Raw genomic sequence first — 21,449 nt, 5'->3', positions numbered from 1 at the left:
GTTGACTTTCACTTCACAGTGACAAAATCTGCCATCCTCAGAATGAGAAATTACATGTTATTCCATGCTATGCTCAAATAATGACTATTTACTTTTTAAACTCTGTAAAATTCAAAATGTTCTTATGTAAGGTTTTGAAAATAGTGTAAAAATTAAGTATTCAAATTTTAGCTGTCACTTAACATTTCTGTTTTGCTACTTTTCCCAAATATTTAAAAAAGAAACAAACAAACTAGTAGGAACAAAATCTTCTTTAAAATCAGTTCTATTTATAATGGCAGCAAAACTCTGCTTAGTAACATAGATTGTCTATCTCCTCAGTTACAAGTTTAGAAACATGAAATCCTATCCAGCTACTTAACTCACACAAACTACTAACTAACTCTGCCCATGACTTGAACGTTTCTGCAAGCTGAAAAAGTAAATATCACTGGAAAAACTGAACTTTTTGCACAGTCAAAACATGACTGAAAGCAAAGTATTATTATCAGCCTCTCCAACACTTTAGTTTCAGTTTACTGTTATATATGAGATTAATATAATCATTTTAAGTTAACTATTCAATCTGCTATTTATTCAGCCAAAAATGAGAGGTCAAACGTTTGTGTTTGTCATACAAATAGGAAAGATGTTACAATTCTATAGTAACCTCAGTCTGAGTCCTAGAGGTGCTGAGCAGAGGTGTTCAGTGGCATACCCGGGGTCTGCAGGTAGAACAGCAGATGCTCAGCATTATCCAGTCCCAGGCCCCAGATCATGATCTTTTAGACAGACAAAGAATACAAGCTCAAATTAAAATTAAGAGCAACTCATTCTTAGTAGAACAGGATGTTCTACAAAATTAATTCTACTGATTTAAATGGGCAAAAGTAAGTTGAAGTTAAAACAGTCAATGTATAAATCTGACAGGGGATGCAAAATGATATTGCAGAAAACTTTTTCATTTAAATTAATTAATTTTCAGTTTTGTACTGCTTTTCAATGTTTCCGTTAAATTCAGATACAAACATTAAAAAAAAGGCAAAATGCCTTTAAAAGTCAAATATTGATAAATACCTCTGTGTGGTATGCACACATTTAGTGCACCTTGAGATCTGAATTTTAGCTGAAAATTCTGAGATGAGTCATATTTACAGCAAACTAATTTTTAATACACATAAATAATATTAAGAACTTTGCTGCAGACTTTATAAGCAACAAGTCACATTTTTATAACACACAAAATTAATTTGCTGGGACCTTAAATAGGTGAAGCCTAAAATGATAATTCTATGGAAAGTACAAGGTAGCTAAGCTTGAGTACAGTTTTTAAAAAGGGTAAGAAAACTACAGGTATCAGCAGTTCCCTACATCAACTAATTTCCCCAACAATTTCAAATGTGAATTATTCACTATTACGACACCTCTGTGCTTGTCCATCTGGGCAGACTAAAGGTATTCTTTCTTTTGACTGAAATCATACCAATCCACTGTCAGTAGAATGTCCTGCACAGAACATAAAATGTATTTTCTTTGAAGTGTATTCTAGATACACAGATTCAACTATTCACGTTTTTGTGGATAGGGCAGCAGACAAAGCTAAATATAATGAAACCCACCCAATTTAAAAGCTGAAGTGACTTCTCATGGAAAATACTTTGGAGTTTTAGCCCTTCATATCTGTGCAATTTATAGTCAAAGTATTTCAATGTGACAATATTTATTGCTATGAAAGTGGAAGAAGTGACACGTCAGCTGACTTGAAACAACCATGTATCTGTGGCTGTGATCAGGTCATTTAAAATTCTTCCTTTTGAATGTGCGTCACAGAGCATGAAGAAATCTCATGAGGAACTTTCTGGCCAAGGGGATTTACTGGGACTATTATCCTGCTCCCAATATTTATCCTCTGATTCCTCAGGAATAGCTGTTCCTGGTTCAAGACTTTCTGATCTAATATGCAAAGCATTTACAATAGTCAGCAGGAAACTCAATACGCTTTTGCCTGTGCACTCTGGAGCTGGTATAACTTTTCCATTAACTTAAACAAATGCTGCTGTATTTTTAGACCATGTAATTACCCTACATCAGCAGGCTGGGCCTTGTGAAAGAACACTGGAGAAAGATTTGAGCCCTATGTTTCTCTGCTTATAAAACTCTGAAACCCAAGCCCTCGGATGTGGTGATTAATGAAATGCCTCTTGATCACTTGATCTGATCCCACTTGCTGAGGTAAATTGTTTTAGTTTTCCATTGGCATAGATAGGATTTTTTGGTATAATGAGTAGAGGGTAAAGACTTCACACTTGAAAAGACATACCAATCTGCCTTAATGGATGACCACTGAGAATTGGAACATGTTTTAAACTTCTTCATTCCTCCCTCAAAGATAAAAGACTATAGGGATATTTTTGTTATGTCCAAAGAAAGCTCTTTGCTTGAAATCCTGTATGAACATCCTGGTAATAGCACTACCTCTATTATTCTGCTGTTCAAAAACCTCAGCAGCTCTGTGATTACAAGCATTTGTCAAGAAGCAACAGGCATTTGGCAATGACAAAATCTGTCATTTTTTCTGAAGTTGGAGTGTGCCAGTCAACAGCTGCATTAGGCTGTCAGCGTAATGCACTGCAAAACATGGGCAGATTCACAATGCCACCATTAACACTTTAATTCAATGTTTTGATAACAAGACGTTCCACGAGGTACACAGTTGGCCTCTTCTGTCATAGAAGTCACTGCCTGCTTCAGATTTGGCTGTCCTGAGATTCAACATGGTCTCTGTGACACATGGCCAGGCCAAGCTTCATTTGTTACAATATTTAATTTTATTTCTTTGCTTGCAAAGCAAAGGTCAGCCTCAAAGAATGAAGAACTGGTTTTAAAAAATGATATTGCCAAGAATACCTATTGAAATACTTCTGCTACCCCAGTAAATGAATAACTAAAGCATTTAAACTTGCATCATAATAAAATGCTTTACAACAGACAAATAAGCACTTGCAGTGATTTTTGGAATTTTGTATACCACACAAAGGCCAGTGTTTTCAGTAAGGAATAACTGTTGCTGCAGTTCATGAAGTCATATGAATGCATTTGATGTATCAAGACAAGTAGACAGTAAAGAAAATTACAGTACCAGCTTCATTTTGTAGGCCAATATAAGTTCTTGCACCTTGTTCTTGACCTGGAAGGCCACTCTCATTTCAGCACACAGTTACCAAGTATTTAAGAGTAAGTGAAAACAGTTATTATTTTTTTCCTTTCCTTACTAATCCAAAAAAGGAGCTGGATTTATTCGTGGCTTTTTAATGTCTTTTTATGTCACCAGTTCTGGTAGGAGCAACTTCTGGATTCAGTTCCTACAAAGGGTCCTAAGAATATATGATACACTTCTGATCCTTATGCCTGAGTGGAATGGGACCACTGTGACAGGGAATACTGTTACAGGAAATGGGAATCTCTCAGGTGGGTACACTCTCATAGCAGTTTACATTGTATATTCAAGAGCTGTAGCTGTACAAGAAACATAAGAGAACCAGACACAGATCCCCAAGAAGTGGCACGTATCCTCACCCAAAGCTCCAGTGGGTAAGGCTCCAAAATGCAGAGCTTCCACAAGTGAGAGGGTACATGGGTAAAGATGTTAAGATGTTTTTCAGGGGAAATACAAGGTTTGAGAGGTGTAATCTACAGGCAACGTCCAGAGTACTGGATGACATGAACTTTGAGGAGGCCACAAAGCTTGCAATAAGAATGCACTGTAGAGAAAAATCTCTCTTGACAGCCAGAGGGAGGGAAGGAAAAAGCAATTCACAGACTTCATCTTTCAGAGACACATTCAGTTGTTTTCTACTCCCTTTGTGAATCCATGATTCACCTTAATAATATCTTAACCATCTGCAAAGCAAGTATTGCCCAGAAGATATAGACTAGGCTATGTATTTCCAAAACTAGTTGAAAAACAGAATTGTGTGTTAGTCTATGTAATGGCTTTTGACAAGAAAAGAGAATCTCACCATCACTACAAAGCTCAGGGAAGAAAATTGTGAGCCTGTACATTAATGCAGCAATGTAGGGGAGAAGTAAGCAATCTCATCACCTCTGAAAATATCTGAATACCATTTAGCCTGTATTCTCACAGGGAGGTAACTGCTGCTCATAAGATACAACTCTAATTACCTACCTGTAAGTTTAAAAAGGGTTGACAGTCTGAACTCCTCTGAATGATGGTACTTTGAAAGCTCAACTGAAGTGGCTGAGATGTGAATGAAGTATCCTGGTTTTGCAAATGACTCAAAGGAACTGTACCCTGAAAGCCATGTATTCTTGTGAATGACAAATGTAGATCTGTTGTGAAACTCTTCACTTTTTTCCCACTTAGAAAGAACAAGAGTATTATTTGAAGCCAACTGAAGAAAATAGTTTGGTTTCTCAGCAGCTTCAAATGAAATCAAGTTGGAATCTGAAAAAAAAAAAAAACAAAACAAACAAACCATACAGAACTCATTTATACTTGCTGATATATGCACAATTAACTTCAGATATACTACAACTGGCATTAGTGTTGTGAGCAGTGGTGACTGACATTGGCCTCAGCAGTGAAAACAGCCTGCATCTTCCCAGAAAATACACTGTATATCTATTTCAGAGTGTTAGATTCTGGTGTGTTTTTAGTTTTCTAAACATCCTACAGATTTCAACAGGGATACAAGCAGATTAAAACATCTTCCCTCACCAGAATAAAGGAATATAGCCTCACAGTCAAGCAGAACTTCAGTTTACATCCTTCACTAAGCCATTTATTTAATAAAAAATTCAACTTCAAACTAACAAGTTTTACAAGTAACGTTTGCTACCAGGAATTTATAGCTTAAGAGCTCAGCCTTCCATTTAAAATAAACTACCAAAATGTTGCTTGCTCTGCTTTATTTAAACTTCAGTTTATAGTGACTTTACCGTGTGCTTTGGGTTTATAAAGTCCTGAAGTCAGCATAAAGCTCTCTGCATGTCCAGGAACAAGATCTTCTTCTCTCACTGGGAAAACAACACCATCTACCAGTTTCACTGCCACTACAAATTTTCCATCGAAATAGCTGACCAGTTTATATGGGCCCTTTCCCAGAGCTGTTGAGGAAAAAAAAAAATATTACTTCCCATGTTATAGCACAGCACTTAAATCAAAACATATTTCTCCATTCTGACAATAGCTCTAGGTGCCATGCACTAAACTATAATGACAACATTTAAAAAGTCAAGCTCCTTTCTAGAAAACACCTGTTCTGAAAATCATCCAAAATGCCTAGTTTCAATTTTCAAGTTTCATGATTAGTTTCTCCTTTTCCTCCCTCTCACCCACTTCAGTTTCATAACCACTTTAATAAAGCTACCAAAAAGGCTTCTGCTCCTGCTTCTGGTAGGACTGCAACTATTCCATTCCATGTTCATAACATAGTTTCATAAAGAAAAATTCCTTCTGGTCTAAAACAGTTTCTTAACCTCCCTATCTCCAAAGACAACTAATTCTGTGGAATGCTACTATATTTGAATTAGAGAAGAAAAACTTCAGCATAGATATATTTTTTTTCCCAGTGGCAGTGCTGAACACCCCATGGACAATACTGATGAGCTGGATTAGCAAACAGCAGGAAGGTACAAAGTGAGAAGTTGACAATAACCATGTTTATTACAAGCTGGTCATGGGCACAATTCTCCACTATTTCAACAAACGTGTGAGGATTCAGTAACAAGTAAAAGTAACTTCAAAAGTCCGTGTTATCTAACTTCACTTTACTACTGCTACAGATGTTGGAGGTACTGCACTTTCCATCTGTTACAATGGCAGGAGGATCACCTAGTATCAGACTAGATTTCCTTTATAAAATAAAGCAAAAAGAAAATTTAAAGCTGCAGTCACCAGTCTAAAGGCTTAAATAGCAGTTTAGATAAAATGGCACTGCATTAGCCATTTTGACCCCACTCAAAATCTCAGCAGTTGGTATACCAAAAAGTGTACATTGCTTGGCCAAATCCCTTGTATCTTGCACATTGCTCAAGTCTTTTCTAATTACACCTCAGTCCCTCTCCAAGATCTTCCTGGGCGTGAGCTGCTGCAATATGGACTCTATCAGAAGACCAAAATACCACGAACCATCTGGATAAACAGACTTCTACACAAGCCTGATAAATAGTTACAGCCTAAAAAGCAGAATCCTGGCCATTCCTCACCTCAGCTGGTTTGCAGTGCTTCTATGTCCAGCACCTCCAACCATTCAGGCACTTGAACAGACTTTAAAATAGTCCAGTACCAAGTGCAGGTTCAAGATTCACTTCTAGCACCTTGTACAAATTTTGCACCTCTCTGTGAGAGCCATTCTACTGCAGCAGCAATGTTTGCCACTCAGAAACATAAAGCTAGGACCGAGATACCTAAGTGGAGAATTGTTCCTCATTTGGGCACAAAAAGTTGGTATCTCTGAAAAGCTGGCTCCCTCTGGAGGCTGCACAGGAGATAGATCAGGGCCGGTTTATCAGACCCACTGGGTATCAGTTTAGAACTACAGGATGCCTTACACAGCAAGTGTTAGTACTATTACTGAGTTGAATAGTCCATTACTACTTAATTATTGCATTGTTTAAGCATGACCCTTAAATGCAGAAAAGATGTTAAATGTGTTTTGGGGAAAGGCCTAGAAATAAAAAAGGTCATGAAAGTAAAAGCCTTTGAAAAAGCAAAATAAAGCAATAAAAGAGAAACTTTGATATTTAAATAATATTGAATCTGTAACTGTTTTCATTAACACAATTATTTTATATTCATTACTAAGACATATAAAGAAAACCAATATTTTATTGACATTTTCTCAGATCTTTTTAGGACTTACCTTTGTTGAAATATTCACAATCGTAAGCTAAAACAAACAAAGAAAAGGAAATAAATGCAGTTGTAGGCATTCTGAGGATAAGCAGGTTTTCTACTATCCTTTACAATTCAGCAGTAAGCCAAGTGCTTGACCAAGTTAGATAATAATCAAAAATATATTTTAAAATATTCCCAAATAATTACTTAACTATTTTAAATAAAATATCAACTTAAACTGCACTGATTTAAGTGAAATATTTTCTAGCAGGAAATAAAGCTTACATACCTACAACTGTGTTTTTGTGACCTCTAGTGGTTAATACTATGCTTTGCTGTCTTTCCATGCTCATATGAAAACACTTGTAGCATTTTAATATCAAATATAAGAGTAACCCTCTTGCCCTATGGCATACTTGCTGTGTGACTTTGAGCAAGCTTGGTGAATTTAGAAAAATGCTTCATTCCTTCTTTCATCTTTCTATCTTGACCTTTTTTCATCACATCTTTGGGCAAACGACTGTCTCCCGTGAGGCATTTGTACTACGTGCTACAGAAAAAGGCCTCAATTTTTTTTTTCAGCTACTAGAAATTGTTAAATACTAAGAAATTACAAAGTCCTGCTTAAAAAACTACTTGTTTTTCTTTGGAAGACCTTTATATTTCCCACTTGCTCTGGGGGCAGTAGTAAGCCAGCTGTGTTTCCTAGACCCTGTGAAGAAGTTAAATCCTCTTGGAGATGGAAATCACTTGAGCTGTTAACTTTGTGCCCTGGGTTTGAGGGACAGATGCCATACCCAGTACTGACTTCTCATGGCTTTTTCTTTCACAAGAAATTAAAAATAGCAGAATATGACCCACAAATAGGGAAAGAATGGAATCCAGCTAGACTAAAATGAACAAAGAGAGCAGCAAGAGACTCCCACTCATCTTCCTACCAGTGTGGCTCAGTGATTCCATTCATGGCCACAGGCAACTTATATTATTGATTTTTCAGGTCTAGGTCTCCATGGCAGCCACCAGTGCAGTAAACTTACGACACACTCGAGGGGACCTCCAGTCTACAGCAACTCCATGCTGGCAACACTGATGGGCATATGCTGATACACTCGTACAGAAACACTCACAGTCACCTCCTTGGTTACAACCACATGTATCAGTCAAGCAGTTTGAATAAAACCAGGTGACATCAATCTGGAAATATAAATATCACTTATCAAAAATGTTTCGATAGACACTGGCAACAGTCACTTCAATGCAAAGCTGCAACTCTCTCTCAAGTTTAATATATAAGACTGCACAGTATTAAAGATCTTAATTTAAATGTTTCCAAAACCACAAAATCCATTCATTAGAATACAAAATCTTGTACAGATCTTTGTAACATATTTAAATCAATAAGCCATGAAGAACATGCACTCCAGGATGTTGATGTGAGCTTGTGTTTTGTTTGGTCTTGTAATATTAAAGTCATAACAAACTACAAAGTTTATGAAAGAAGACAGACTGTCAAAACCAATCACCAATCAATAAATCTCAGACTTGTTAAGAAAATCAGATATACACAAAACTTAAGAAATAAGAAAGTAAAACTTTTTCTGTGAGTTCGATTGATGAAGAAGAGGAAGATTTGAAGTGATGCAAATTGAAGAGTAAAGTTTCTCTCTGGTGATACGTTCACTTCCTCATCTTTGTACACATGGCCAAAACTCACCACTGGATGGCAAGCTTCAAATGCTTCACTTAGCAGTATTCCACATTCCTTCTTGGCAAACGGCTCTCTAAGAGGATTCAAACTGCACGGATTTCGAATGTCAGAGCTGCCAACACACTTAACCAGAAAGCAAAATCAAGGTAAGAAAATTATTTCATGACCACTTTGTGTCTGAGCTTGGAAAGCATAGTTTTGTTTAGGATGTAAAACACTAGTGCATCATTTATGAAACTAGAGCCAGACTCAGGTATTGAATTAAAATCTAATCTACAGAAAAGGAAAAGTACACAATCACAAGAAATGTTTCATTTGTCTGAGAGCAGCAGAAAAACACATACATATATATAGGTCTAAACAGAGCAATTAGAAATGTCAGAAATTAGATCTTTCTACTCTAACTGCTTACTAGAAAGGAGCATTTCTATGAATGCCACCAGACACATGATGTTAACAATTTCAATTTTAAACTTTACAGCATATGGAAAGAATATTTTGTCCCTTTCCATTGCTATGGTTTCTCAGTCAAATATTTCCCCAATATGAAAGATCAGCTAAACTGACAACAGTTTAAAGCAAACCCAAAATTCTTCCATTATGTGAAAAACATGGCTACTTTACTGCTCAAACGCATCTTCAAAACCACCTAGATTCAGAATATTATTCACATTTCTCTCTGCACTACAGCCCTGTGTAGGAAAAAAAGTGATTGTTTTCTTCTCCTTAATGGACTGCAATACCTATAAGAACCACTGATACTGACATTTGCATTGCTGCCTGCTTGATACTTCCAAGAACAATTTTCTGATTTAATTATAGTTAAATTATGATGTAAAAGCAAAAAATCCACTAGCAAACACATTCTGTATACTGTTTACCTCCACAGCTGTCCAGCTGTTTCCAAACTCTTGTGAGTTTGTTAACTCAAAATTATCTGGAGTCCTCAATTCATTTATTGTCTTCAAATCAAAATTTCCACATAATCCACTCAATTCACCCTGGAACAAAATTAAGAATGTAAAAATGTTTCCACATTATACTAAAACACTACCAGCCATGAACATTTTGAAAACTTTATGTTTGAGCCTTCAGTTGTCAAAAACATTTTTGATATCAATATTATTCCCTTTCAACTAGGTTTCTCCAAGCTTCTGAGAAAAAAGCTGATCTTTTGTTTAATGAAGTGATCTCTTTGCCAGCTCTGTATTTTTTTATGCTTCAGCAATATAATACTTGCTCCAGCCATACAAGGAATGAATACAGAAGATCAATGTTGCCTCAAAGCTATTTGTTTCTGATGTTAGACAGAAAACAGTGACTGAAAAAGAAAAAGCCAAAAAAGCCAAACAAAAAATAAAAAGAAAAAACCCCACAAAAACAACAAAATAAAAACCAACACATTAATGTAAATGAGAATGAATATTTCAATTGACAAGTTAGCTGAATGCTTCTCTCCTCAACTCTGTGACTGAGCTCCTACATGATTTCTGGCACATTGTCTATTGTCTGAATAATAATATGTCTTACTTAGTAAGACTTCTATAGATACCTCAAAGAAATGGCAGTAAGAGCGTTGACTTCCACTTACCTGCCACTGATGACCCATCTGTACATGAATTGTTGTTCTTTGATCCCAGAGAATGGTAATGTGCTCATCAGGAAAATGAACAACTGTGAAAAAGCCAGCTTTCCACAACTGTATTTTCTGTAGTTTGTCTATGTAACTGGATAAGCTCTGCTCAAAATAAAACAAAGCAGCTTATATTGTAAGTTATTTCTTCACAAAATGTTCACTTGACAGGAAATAAGTAGCTAAATAAAATAAACAACATGGTTCTCAGACAGAAGTCCAAAACCTGTCAGAAGGCCACACAGGGATAAATGCTTAAACAAAAGTTGTTTCAATTTTGACTGTGTTGTCTTTTTATAACTAAACTATCTTAAAAGTTTATTTTATATCAATTTTGCAGGATGGAGTTAAGATTAAAATTTTAATGGTTCATCTGAGAGGCAAAAAATAAATTGAAATTCCTGGTAATGATTTTCACTTAGTTATACATCACTGCTTCCAGAAGGCATTAGCCACATTCTTTTTTGCAATATAAGTATGTATAAAGATGGATGGAGCATCTTCTTGAAATAAGGAATCACCTAAACATGTCCATTCTATTAACAAAGCATCCTTCTCACCATCCAATAACCATCAGATTTCAAATTATTTGCAGCATGGACTCAAATGGTTGGTTTAATTACACAACACCCCATACAAAGAGATACAGCTTCCTTTCTATACTCAGTCTATAAACAGTACTACTTGCACTAAAATTATTAAATACACAAAATATTTCCAGCAATGGAGTTTACAGTTTGGCCAACACACATCACCATCACCCCCACTCCCCAGTTTAAGGCTGTGAAGGATATACCAGGGACTGCAATTTATTTTTTTACAGCTGTATAAGAATATTCCTCCTATACATTCCAGACCAGACTAAACTCTTAGTTCTAGTGGAATTAACAGCAGAACTCCTACTAACTTTAAAGTATATAGATTTATTCTAAGACATTAAACAGAAAATAAGTCTAAACAAAAGGACTAGGACCATCTCATCTATCATTTCTGTGAAATCTGAAACAGATTTTTGTCTAAGGTTTCCACTGACCAATCCACATGTGATCAACATTCATGGTAAAGACATTTAATGCCTCAACTACTTAGGTGGCACACTAAGTTCTTGCTAATGAAAGGGACAAGCACCCAGAAAAATACACATGAAATATACATTTCAATCAGCATTAAAGACTGAAACTTACTGGATTTCCAGTTTCATCATCAAATATTAAAAAAGATTTTCCAACGTTAATGAAAAGGTTTTTCCTGCAAATGATTCCAGTATTAAAGCAGTTAATATTCTCTATAATAACAGAAAAACTGGTTGAAGAAGTGCCCTGAAGAAAAAAAAAAAAAAGAAATGGACACTTAAATATACTTAGAGAAATTAGTATATCATTATATAGTTCAATTAGCAGAAACCTCAGTGTACCATTATTATGTGATTCTAAGTCTAAGCAACATCAAAGGTTGAAAACCAGTATGTGTCACTCAATAAAATGTATAGATAGAAAATCAGTAGAACAAGTTTTTAGCAAGTAGTTTTTAAATCCAGTTTTACAGAGTCTTTACAAAAGTGTCTCACCTTAACTAGGTAAACCTTACAGGTCCCAACAAAGTCAAATGTTAATCCATCAAAGGTTCTGTAATGTCGATCCCCGTATGCAGTGCACATGGATGGGCAAGGATGGAAGGTGCATTGAAATGATCCACGCTGGCAAATGCTGAAAATGTATGATCAATAATGGTAACATCAGCTGCAGCTATGGACAAATGATCACAGCTATTGCACTGAGCAGCAAGAAACCAGAAGTCATCAAGTATGATAGCTGTGGACAGAAGTGTTTTTAAATGTTGACTAGAAGCTGCATACAAACAATCATTTTGGGGGAAAAAAGGTGTACATATTGAATGCATACAATCTGTGTTTCTTCATGTAATAATTTACAGGTTCCAGAATGGAAAGATACCAAAAGGTGTTTCTCTTGTTGAAACAAGAAAACAAAATATGCCAGAAGTAACCTAATATATTCTCTGGTAATTCCCATCGATAATTTGCTACAAGGTTAATGCTTTCTTTTTCAGCTTCTCACAGAACATTTGTTTCTATTCAAACAGAATCTCAGAATCAGCAAGGAATGTGTCATATTACTACAGTCTTTGCTTGCATAAGAATTCCACAGAAGTGCAAACATTTCAGTAGCACTACTTTGCTCCTTAGGTTCCTTAGAAGAACCATGTTTTGAGAAATTGGGCTTTTTTTTTTTCCCCATATGCTTAGGTATTATCAACCCCAAACCATAGCCTAACAGTTTATGAATAGAATAATTCAGGTTGTGTCTGTGGCCATCTTAAGCATCAAAATGCTTTCATCACACATACACTAAGTGGCTGCTCAGATATTACTGGATTTCCTTTCTTTTTAACTGCCTAACAGCCAGGGTTTGCAGCACCTTTTAAGAAATTACCTGAAGTTTATTAACAATGCATAAAATTTAATCTCCTGTAACTAACAAGTATTTTTAATGGTATTTTTTATGTTTCTAAGTCCCTGTGACACTTTCAAAACTTTTCTTGATAAAGACAGTGGAGCTGGTGCCTAGTTGCTTAAGATATTTTATAAATAGAAGTTCAACTAAGTACAGCATATGATATAATTATGGCATACATCTATATATAGATATAAATCTATCTATAACTATTTTGAAAATTACTGAATTTTCAATTTCCTGATTAAATCAATGTTTCACTCTCTACAACTAAAATATTAATCTGACTTTTGGAAGTATTTGTCATACCACTAACGTTTTGGCATCTCATATACAGAAGCACCAAGCAGTATGAAGGGTTTTGTCAGTATAACTTTTATTTTTCTGTTCATATTGCTATAATACATGGCAGCATGAGAACAGCATTCTTTCCAAAAGAGTAGCAATTATCTAGAAAGTCTAAGAAGCTGTAATTACTAGTAACATCATATTTCCTTCTGTTTCCTCACCATGCTATTTACACCAACCTGGAGTAATTCCCCAGATTTTTCAAGAGTCTGCTCATCCCACCATAGATTTGGCCCACTGCTTGTGTTTTGTGTAACTACATAAATAAATACACCAAATACATGGCTAAAATAAGTTCAAAGTATGACATGTGAAAAGTGTTTGCTGTAGCAAAGCAGAAGTAGATGGCAGTAGGACTCACCCAGCTAACTCTGGTCACCTCAAAGCTGTACCTAAGGCAGGAACCTAATCAAGTTGATGGAGGCAGAAGCAAATAGAGGAAACTGTATTTGGACTAAGAGAACAAGAGTTGCTTCTCATGCTTTCTGTGAGACATTAGGTTTTAGTTTCACTCTTGACCTGTTCAAATCCATCTCCACAGGCTGATCTGCTAAGGGTTCATGCAGAAACATTTCTTAATACACAAAGAGGGGGGAGCTCCTTTGCAGACTCTCTTTTTCAGAAGTCTTAACAAATTTAGTCAGAAGGGCTTAAACCATGTCTTCAAAGTCCTCTGCACTGCTCCCTGTGAGATACCAGGCTTCATAGAAAGTAAACTAACATTTAGTTATCAGAATCTAGAGTCCTAGTTGGAAACACAGAGCTACTACTGCGTGTTCCAAACTGTGACTAACTTTTTTTTAAAAGTACTTCCAAGAAGTTATTTATTTAAGAATACAGAAGGATAAATTCAGCAGCACACCAATAATAGCCAACATTTGCTTAATGGTCTCAATGAGTGACAACAAACCAGGATAAATAACTGCAACACCCATCTTACCTTGCACTGCACAGCACCCAAATGCTGCTCTGATACCTTCAGTGAGAATAACAACAATTTGTGTTTGATCTTGCCAGCACATGCAAACTGTATCAGGAAGATGAACTGAAAACCAAGCCTGAAAAACCTAGGACCTGTGTTCAGCCAGACCCCTGAGATTGGGTGAAAAGCTCCTGACACTCCACTGCTAGCTTTGCCAAATTAAGAAAATTTTTTTTTGTCATTTTACTGTTCAATAGACAGATTGGATTAATAGTTATGTTGCTGAAACCACATCAGATATGAATAAAATTATATTTAGTATTAACATACACTATTTCTGTGCACTAAATAACACCAAAGTCATTATAACTGCTGTAAGTGTCTAAGTAGGTTTGTCTGCACAGACACTCTTATGCCTTGCATGAGAAAAAATACACATTTCCCTTGTTGTATCAAATACACCTCTGCACACACGTACAGGAGTCTCAAATACGTTCTACACTTTGCATCAAGCAGAGCTTCTTGCAGACTTGCCATCTGTCCATGGGAAACTGATGCCAAAAAGACATCATTATTTAATTTGTCTTTGCTCCTGGACAAGGAAGACTAGAAAAGCATGAAAACCTTAAGGAATTGTACATGAACTAATGGGCCTGGCCTCAGACAAAAAGAGAGAAGGCTAAATATTCAGTGTCTTTTCTGCCTGCACTGCTGCTGCCTTTGGTGAAGTCTCGTACAGAGTAAATGGGACATAACTGTACTTTCTGATGCAAGCACTCCCACACCAGGTCCAATTGGAGAGGCCTCTGGAAATAAGGGGGTGAAGAACCCGGGTCGCTTTACCTGCCTGCCCAGTGGAGATGGCTTCTAAGTCGCTTCACCAGTCGACCAAAGGGCTACAAATCTCTTCTAGAGCAGATAGTGAGGACCTGACGAGAGGCAGAGGGAGGAGGTCAGCACAAGGCTGGAGGGGGCAATGACATCCAGACAAGGCAGTGACTCGTGCTGACTGGGCAAGCCTTCACCTGACTAGGCTAGACTGAGCTGTGCAGGCCAGGAGCAGATTACCAGGTGAGACCAGTTACGTGTTCCTGGTAAGCCAAAAGAAGGGAAAAAAAGGAAGGAACTGTTCTGCTAGGAAGCTGGAGGCTACACCACTACCATGGCATCCTGATGATTGATATTACACTGATTTTTCTGAGGCTCTGGTAAGTCAAGTAGTGCTGCTTGCAACACTCAGCAGTGGGCAGAGAAGAAAACAGGCAGGAATCAAGTTTGTTCCCGGGTCATGTGGATTTGGTATATTTTCACATTCAAGCTCTTGAGAAGCTCATTGAAATGGCAGTGCACAACATTCTACTGATTATTCAGCATAACTTTGTGGAGCAATGTAGCTATAGGGTATCTGCAGCATTTTTAACACTGGATGGTAAAAGGAATAGGCTTCTGCATGCATTGGAGTCACCCTAACCACCTGTGTCTATTGGAACACTTCCTCTAAAAGCTGAGGAATTTATTGCTTATCCAAACATACAAAATTAGCAAGCAATTTATCTCTTTCCTCAATACCTTGCTCAGTACTCTCCTTAATTTATTACTATTTTATTATATGCACAGAGCTATGACTTAGTCAAGATGTGATGCTAGATGTGAAAATGAATGTAAAGCTTTAACAAGTGTCATTCAGTGGTGAAACTTGAAGGATTTTACCTGTACTTTAGGAACACCAGCCAAGGAATACTGTTTTATATTACCCTAATAATCAAAACAATGATTTTTCGAAATCAAGCTCTTTTCTAAAATAAATTCCCAAATAGCTGTTCTTTTGTTATGCACAAGTTCCTTGAAACAACAAACCCTAAAGAAAAAATAATTTTAAGAGCTCTCTGAAGAAAAGTAAAAACAAAATTAGGGTAGATAATTTACATGAATCTGGTGTGAAACTTATGATTAAGAAACATGAAGGAAAAAAAAAAAATCAACCAGTCAATAAACAACCAAAATGAAATCACCTAAATGGAACACTGCTTACCATGTATGACAGGAAGAAATTACTTTGTCACCGGGAAAGTATTCCTTTCCTTTCCATGAACATGGACATTCCTCTGCTTCCAAACACACATCCCCATGTTTAACAAGCCTATCAAAAAAAGAACAGAAAAATATAAATTCAGAAGAACTACACCTGGTGTCTATTTATAAAAATATTTTCCTAAGCTTTTCAATTATTAGTATTGTTATGTTAAAAACAAGTAGTTTAAATTTAAAGTATTCTGCAATTGCAAGGTACAATTTTATTAATAATTATGTATGCATATTTTGGTAATTTCCTTTCATAGGTATGTGAATATTTTATCATTAGTAGCTGCTAGCACTTTGGGCACTGGCCCTTCAGCCACTAAACCTGTGAAGATTTATTCATTAAGACATAAATTTTAAGGCTGGGGAAGCTAAGTGGTACACACTTTTAGAATAAATAAGCTAGTAAGTTTTTTATACCAAGAATTTTATACCAAGATTTTTTATAGCAAGGATTTCTTTTTGTTCTCTTTTCTTCACCTTATTTAAAGAGCTTCAATTTGCTGCATAGTTCTCCTACAGCCATAGTTACAGCTCTTGCTCTGTGAATAATTTGATCAAAATGAGCTATTCTGTCTGCAGAGAAGAAAATTGAGCCTGTACTTCTGCATGACTGGCACCTTCATGCAAGCAGTCACAAATACACTTTATTGCAGAAATATCCTCACAGTCTTCAAAAAAGATTGTCATGATAACACAGGAACCTGTGTGTTTGCCTGTGTAAATAGCACAGCTATTTGCAATTCAAGAGTGACACTAACTTTTTATTTATAATCACAACTCCTAGAGTAATAGATAAAAAATGAAAATTCACAAAAAATGGGAAGAATACTTCAGTAACATAGAAAGAATAGAGGAATTCTTGCCCAGTGAGACAACGTAAAGCAACTGGGCTAAATTTGAAAGTAAAATATGTGTGGTCTTTAATAACATCCAGAAAAACTGAAATGTAAAAGTTATATTAAGAGAAATCTTAAACAGATTCTATACAAAAATCTCAGGAATCACAAATCTGCAATGATTTCATTTTTAAAACTATCTTTTTTCTGAGCCCAAGAAAGCTGTATTATACCAAAAGCAGCCTCATTAGTAAAAAACATTGTAATACTACTGGATAGGCAAACAGATATGAGTACAGGTCCAGTAACACCAAACACAGCCTTCAGTGAAAAATCTATTTGCCAAATGAAAATTGTGAAACAAAATCTTGATAAGCTACAGCAGTGTCTTTCACAAACTGCTATAGCTCCAACTTTTTCTGGATTCAGTATCTGTTCCTATATAGGATCCTGTTCCATACAGCATAAGAAGCTGGAGCAACTAAGAAGCTAGTAGCATAGCAAAATGGTTTCTTACAGACACCATGCAATCTACAATTTCCTTTACTTCCAAGTGCCAAGTGTTGAAATCTATTTGTTTTGTGAAACAAACACTCTTAAAACGGTGCTGTTGGGCTCATAATCTCTTTCCTTTTCCAAGGTAAGATTGTTTAGAATGCCAGTAATGTAAATTTCATACAGGTTTTCCTGCATTCTTGACATTTTTCTGAAGAAAACAGATTTGGCATTTGTGATGTTTAGCATTGTGGTATGGGCAAACCCCTGCACCATGAGACAAAAGATGTGTGAGGCACATCTATCACAAACAGCATGAGACACTTTTGTTTCACCACTGCACTTATTATTGAACATTTTTTTAACTCATATTAATGAACTGGTAACCTGTGTACTGTGACTTAGATTACTCTTCAGTGTGCTATTTATCAGCTGTGGGCACATCATAAAACTCTCACCTCTATTAAACTGAAAAACTAATTTCCCCCAGGGTACATAAAGTGTCCATGTAACCCATACTTACTTCAATCATTGCATTCAACTGAAATCCCCACTGGTTTAAAGCTGCTCAGCACAGAAGAGGGCCCATCCATACACAAAGAGCATCACACTGACAAGTTAACACTAAATGCAGGTTTTTTCCTCACATTATTACTCTGGCTACAACAAGTGATAACAGCTTTCTTTTTTGCAAAGCCAAGCAGGTGGGTAGATTTCAATGATCACAGAATTCACCACAGTTACCTACAGAGAGGCCTTGCAACAGCTTCCCTTTGAAGTATCAGACATTTTCCTTGACACCTTGACACCCATACTTACTGTACACAATGATACAATGACAGCTTCAACATGCTGAACACTGTTTTATTACTCTCATTGTTGTCCATAGCTCTGTTCACTCATATACATACAAATATGTAAATGCTCTTGGTCAAGGCATCCTCCAAAGCAATGCATTTTCTGTGAGTCAATGAACATTTATTTGCTTCTTCAAAATCCACAAATCAAGACCAGAGGACTAAAAAAGAATTCTTGTATCCCCTACTGGAATAATTTTCAACAGGTTGTGTCTTGCATGGCTTTTGCCCCTGTCTCAGACAGCAGCCTGACACCAACTGAATTATGCAGCCACACTCACTTTTGCCCCAACAACGCATCTGCTCTGAGGGAGTCTGAGGAATCATCCTACAAAGTTTTTGTTTGTTTGTTTGGTTGGTTGGTTTTTTTCTCTTAAGTTTTTAAGTGAGAGGTAAGCAGCAGGTAACATTTCTAATACGAGGATAATTTTTTTCTTTTTTTAACAGAGGCTGATAACATTACTATAGCATCCAATAGCTTCATTGTAGTTCACCAACTGTCTAGACAAAGATTTCCTATATTCCTGCCAGGTGTTTTCTTCATTGTCTAAGGAACTTTTTACTGTCTACCTCTTATTACCCTTCCCCCCAACTGATTATAAAGAAATATTAAATTTGTCAAGCACCAGGCATTTTATAGTATGCTTCAAATTCCTTTAGTATCCTTGATGCATCCTTTTGTTCAACAACTGATTTTGATGCTTCAGATGAGATACAGTCATCCACACACATTGACAGTTTCCCCCTTATTGGGAAACACCCCTGTATTCAGCTTTACTGTCAGCATCCTACTGAGCTAAGGGAAATGGGCCCTTAAAAAGAAAATTCACAGAAACCACAGTAGCAGTTTAAAGACTAAAGGTAGGGGAGAGTAAAAACAACAAAAAAACAAACAGACAAAAAAAAAAAAACAAAAACAAAAGCAAGAAAGATAATGATGGGGATTCACAGCAATTGCCATCTTCATCAACCTTTCCCATAACAGCCCCTAAAAATGTGGCTAACCCCTTTTTTTTTTTTTTTTTTTTTTTGTCTCCTCTGAAGTTTCCTTAAGCAAAAAGCAGCTCTTTCCTCCCTACACCTTCTACTGTACTTCTGTTGTGGACAGAAGAGGGCAAAATCATCTCAGAAGTGTAACTACTCAGAGCTGCATAAAACCCAGGTGCGGGTTTTGCTGCAACATCAGAGCACAGCAAGACAGGAACTCTGCCCTGACATCTCTTATTTTAAGTATAAAAATACTATGGAAATTAAGCAAAGTGACTGACAGAACAAGGGTAAGAACACTTTTATTAGCACTTGTTCCCCCATCCATTCTTTTTTTAGTTCGTGTTGTAGGGAAGGAACACAAGAGGGCATGGAATGAAGACAGCTAAGAAAAAAAAAAAAAAAAAAAAAAAAAAAAAAAAAAAAAAAAAAAAAAAAAAAGAGGGGCAAGGGCCTCTCACATGCTGCTCATAGTCCCATCAGTGCTGTAAGGTAGGGGAAGTTTCCCAAGGTAAGACTAAGGGAAAGGCAACTGAGGTTTGTACTTTGCCCCAGTCTAGTTTTTTTACAAATAAGTGCCAGCCTGCCACTGTATTGGTGTCATGTTTGGTATCTTTCTGAGTCATCTTGCCTCTACCTCATATCCACCAATATTACCTCAGGGTTATGACTCAATTTTTTCCAAGTTAAAATATTTTTAGTTAAGATCAATGGTTTGAAATCTCTCTTTACATGCCATCAAGAAATAAAATTTTCCTCAAGTACACTGTGGGTCTGATTCAGTGCTAAAAATAAACTAAAAATCATGTAAGGCATGAGACTCCATGGGAAAGTGATAGCAGTCTGCTTGTCAAAACTAGTTCTTCTGAAAAGACCTGTATACTTGTGGTGATGAAAATATACTTTTTATTAATTTTGTGTTTAAATAATAAATGTGCATTTGCAGATACACATATACACAGTATATTCCTCTCCTCCAAATTCTTTATCTTTAGTGAAAGAAGACAGCTTATGTGCCAGGTGATTAACAGTTTTGTAGCTGAAGCAGTTTCCAACATGGGAGATGATCCAGCCAGAGCTGATGGCTCAGTGGCCTTATTCATCTGTGCCAGTAAATAGTATCACCAGTTTGGGTTTTTTGGTTTTTTTTTTTTTTTTTTTCAGTCAGATCAATTACCTGCTTGAATTGTAGTGGAGAGTCAAAACAAAGCAGAGAAAAACCAAAATGCCTGCATGGCTGGTTCAAGATCCTCAGATCCTCTCAAAGAAACAAGTTGTTTAATACTCCATAATTGCACTAGTTTTATCTTGTTATGTATTTTTTCTGATTTAATTAACAATGTCAAATAGATAATGAATTTTCCTACTTAAAAGACTTCAGGATGTAATTCCAAATGTAACAGAAGTCTTTCAAACCAAATGACAAAGTACAATGATGCTCTTAAAAACAAATGAAAAAACAGAAGGCAATATGAAAAGGTCTTCAAAAATCCAGATTATAGTGGAAGTTGTACAGTGAATTGGATGCTAAACCCCTGGGCACAGGAAATTCTCCAAGTGGAAGGGTGGTATGTCTTCAGCAGAATTAATTACTCAGTTCTACTGAAGGGGTTTGTGCACTGGAATACACACATCTGTCTGTACTCACCCCAGTGGGCAGACACAACCTGAGACACAAGGAAGGTGTGCTGAGAAAGTGATGTTCAGCAGCTGATTCTCACAAGTTCTCTCTCTGCTGAGTTCAGAATCAACTTGTGGATTACTGCAGTTTATATAAATCTGTCCAACTGGGCAGCTGTGTGCTGGGGGGAAAAAAATTACCAACACATTAGCTTTCACATCAGAAATTATGTATTCCATAAAGGTGTGCAATAGATTCAGATGGAGAATATGTAACACAAGTGTAAAAAATCTATTAACACCAGTAGCATCTCACTGCCTGAGTGCACTTAACTTCTTAGAAGCCCTATCAATCTCATGCAAAACACAGAAATTAATATATTCATTTAGTAAGGGACATAATAAACAGTCAAGAATCAACCCTGATTACATTAGCCAGCTAAAAAACCCAGGATTTTAAAGTATTAGGAAAATAAGTTGCTCACATTTAACAGTATTTTGGTCAGTTATCTGCACCTATCTTTCAATCACAAATATGCAACTCCTAAATTACAAACTCCCTCCTATAAATTATTCATTTGTACATATTGCACAATCTTCTACTACAGATAAGAGGTTCCACAGAGCCTGGAGGATACATGTTCATTTGACT

The 21,449-nt window shown here is 36.3% G+C and overlaps 1 protein-coding gene across 1 annotated transcript in view; it reads right to left on the bottom strand.

Moving 5' to 3' along the window:
• The window catches only part of OTOG (otogelin), an 80,342-nt gene that overhangs the window by 31,648 nt on the left and 27,245 nt on the right, over nt 1–21,449 (bottom strand). Inside the window, exons 23-33 of the mRNA XM_071761720.1 lie at nt 20,826–20,979; nt 15,953–16,060; nt 11,747–11,885; nt 11,364–11,498; nt 10,138–10,284; nt 9,428–9,547; nt 8,553–8,669; nt 7,876–8,032; nt 6,864–6,890; nt 4,939–5,106; nt 4,166–4,444 (exon numbers count right to left, since the gene is read on the bottom strand). Of these exons, the coding sequence (XP_071617821.1) occupies nt 4,166–4,444; nt 4,939–5,106; nt 6,864–6,890; nt 7,876–8,032; nt 8,553–8,669; nt 9,428–9,547; nt 10,138–10,284; nt 11,364–11,498; nt 11,747–11,885; nt 15,953–16,060; nt 20,826–20,979 (1,551 nt within the window). The remainder of the gene's footprint in view (nt 1–4,165; nt 4,445–4,938; nt 5,107–6,863; nt 6,891–7,875; nt 8,033–8,552; nt 8,670–9,427; nt 9,548–10,137; nt 10,285–11,363; nt 11,499–11,746; nt 11,886–15,952; nt 16,061–20,825; nt 20,980–21,449) is intronic.

Source organism: Heliangelus exortis, chromosome 18 (genome assembly GCF_036169615.1).
Source record: "Heliangelus exortis chromosome 18, bHelExo1.hap1, whole genome shotgun sequence".
Classification (NCBI taxonomy): domain Eukaryota; kingdom Metazoa; phylum Chordata; class Aves; order Apodiformes; family Trochilidae; genus Heliangelus; species Heliangelus exortis.
This window is presented reverse-complemented; position numbering and strand designations above follow the sequence as displayed.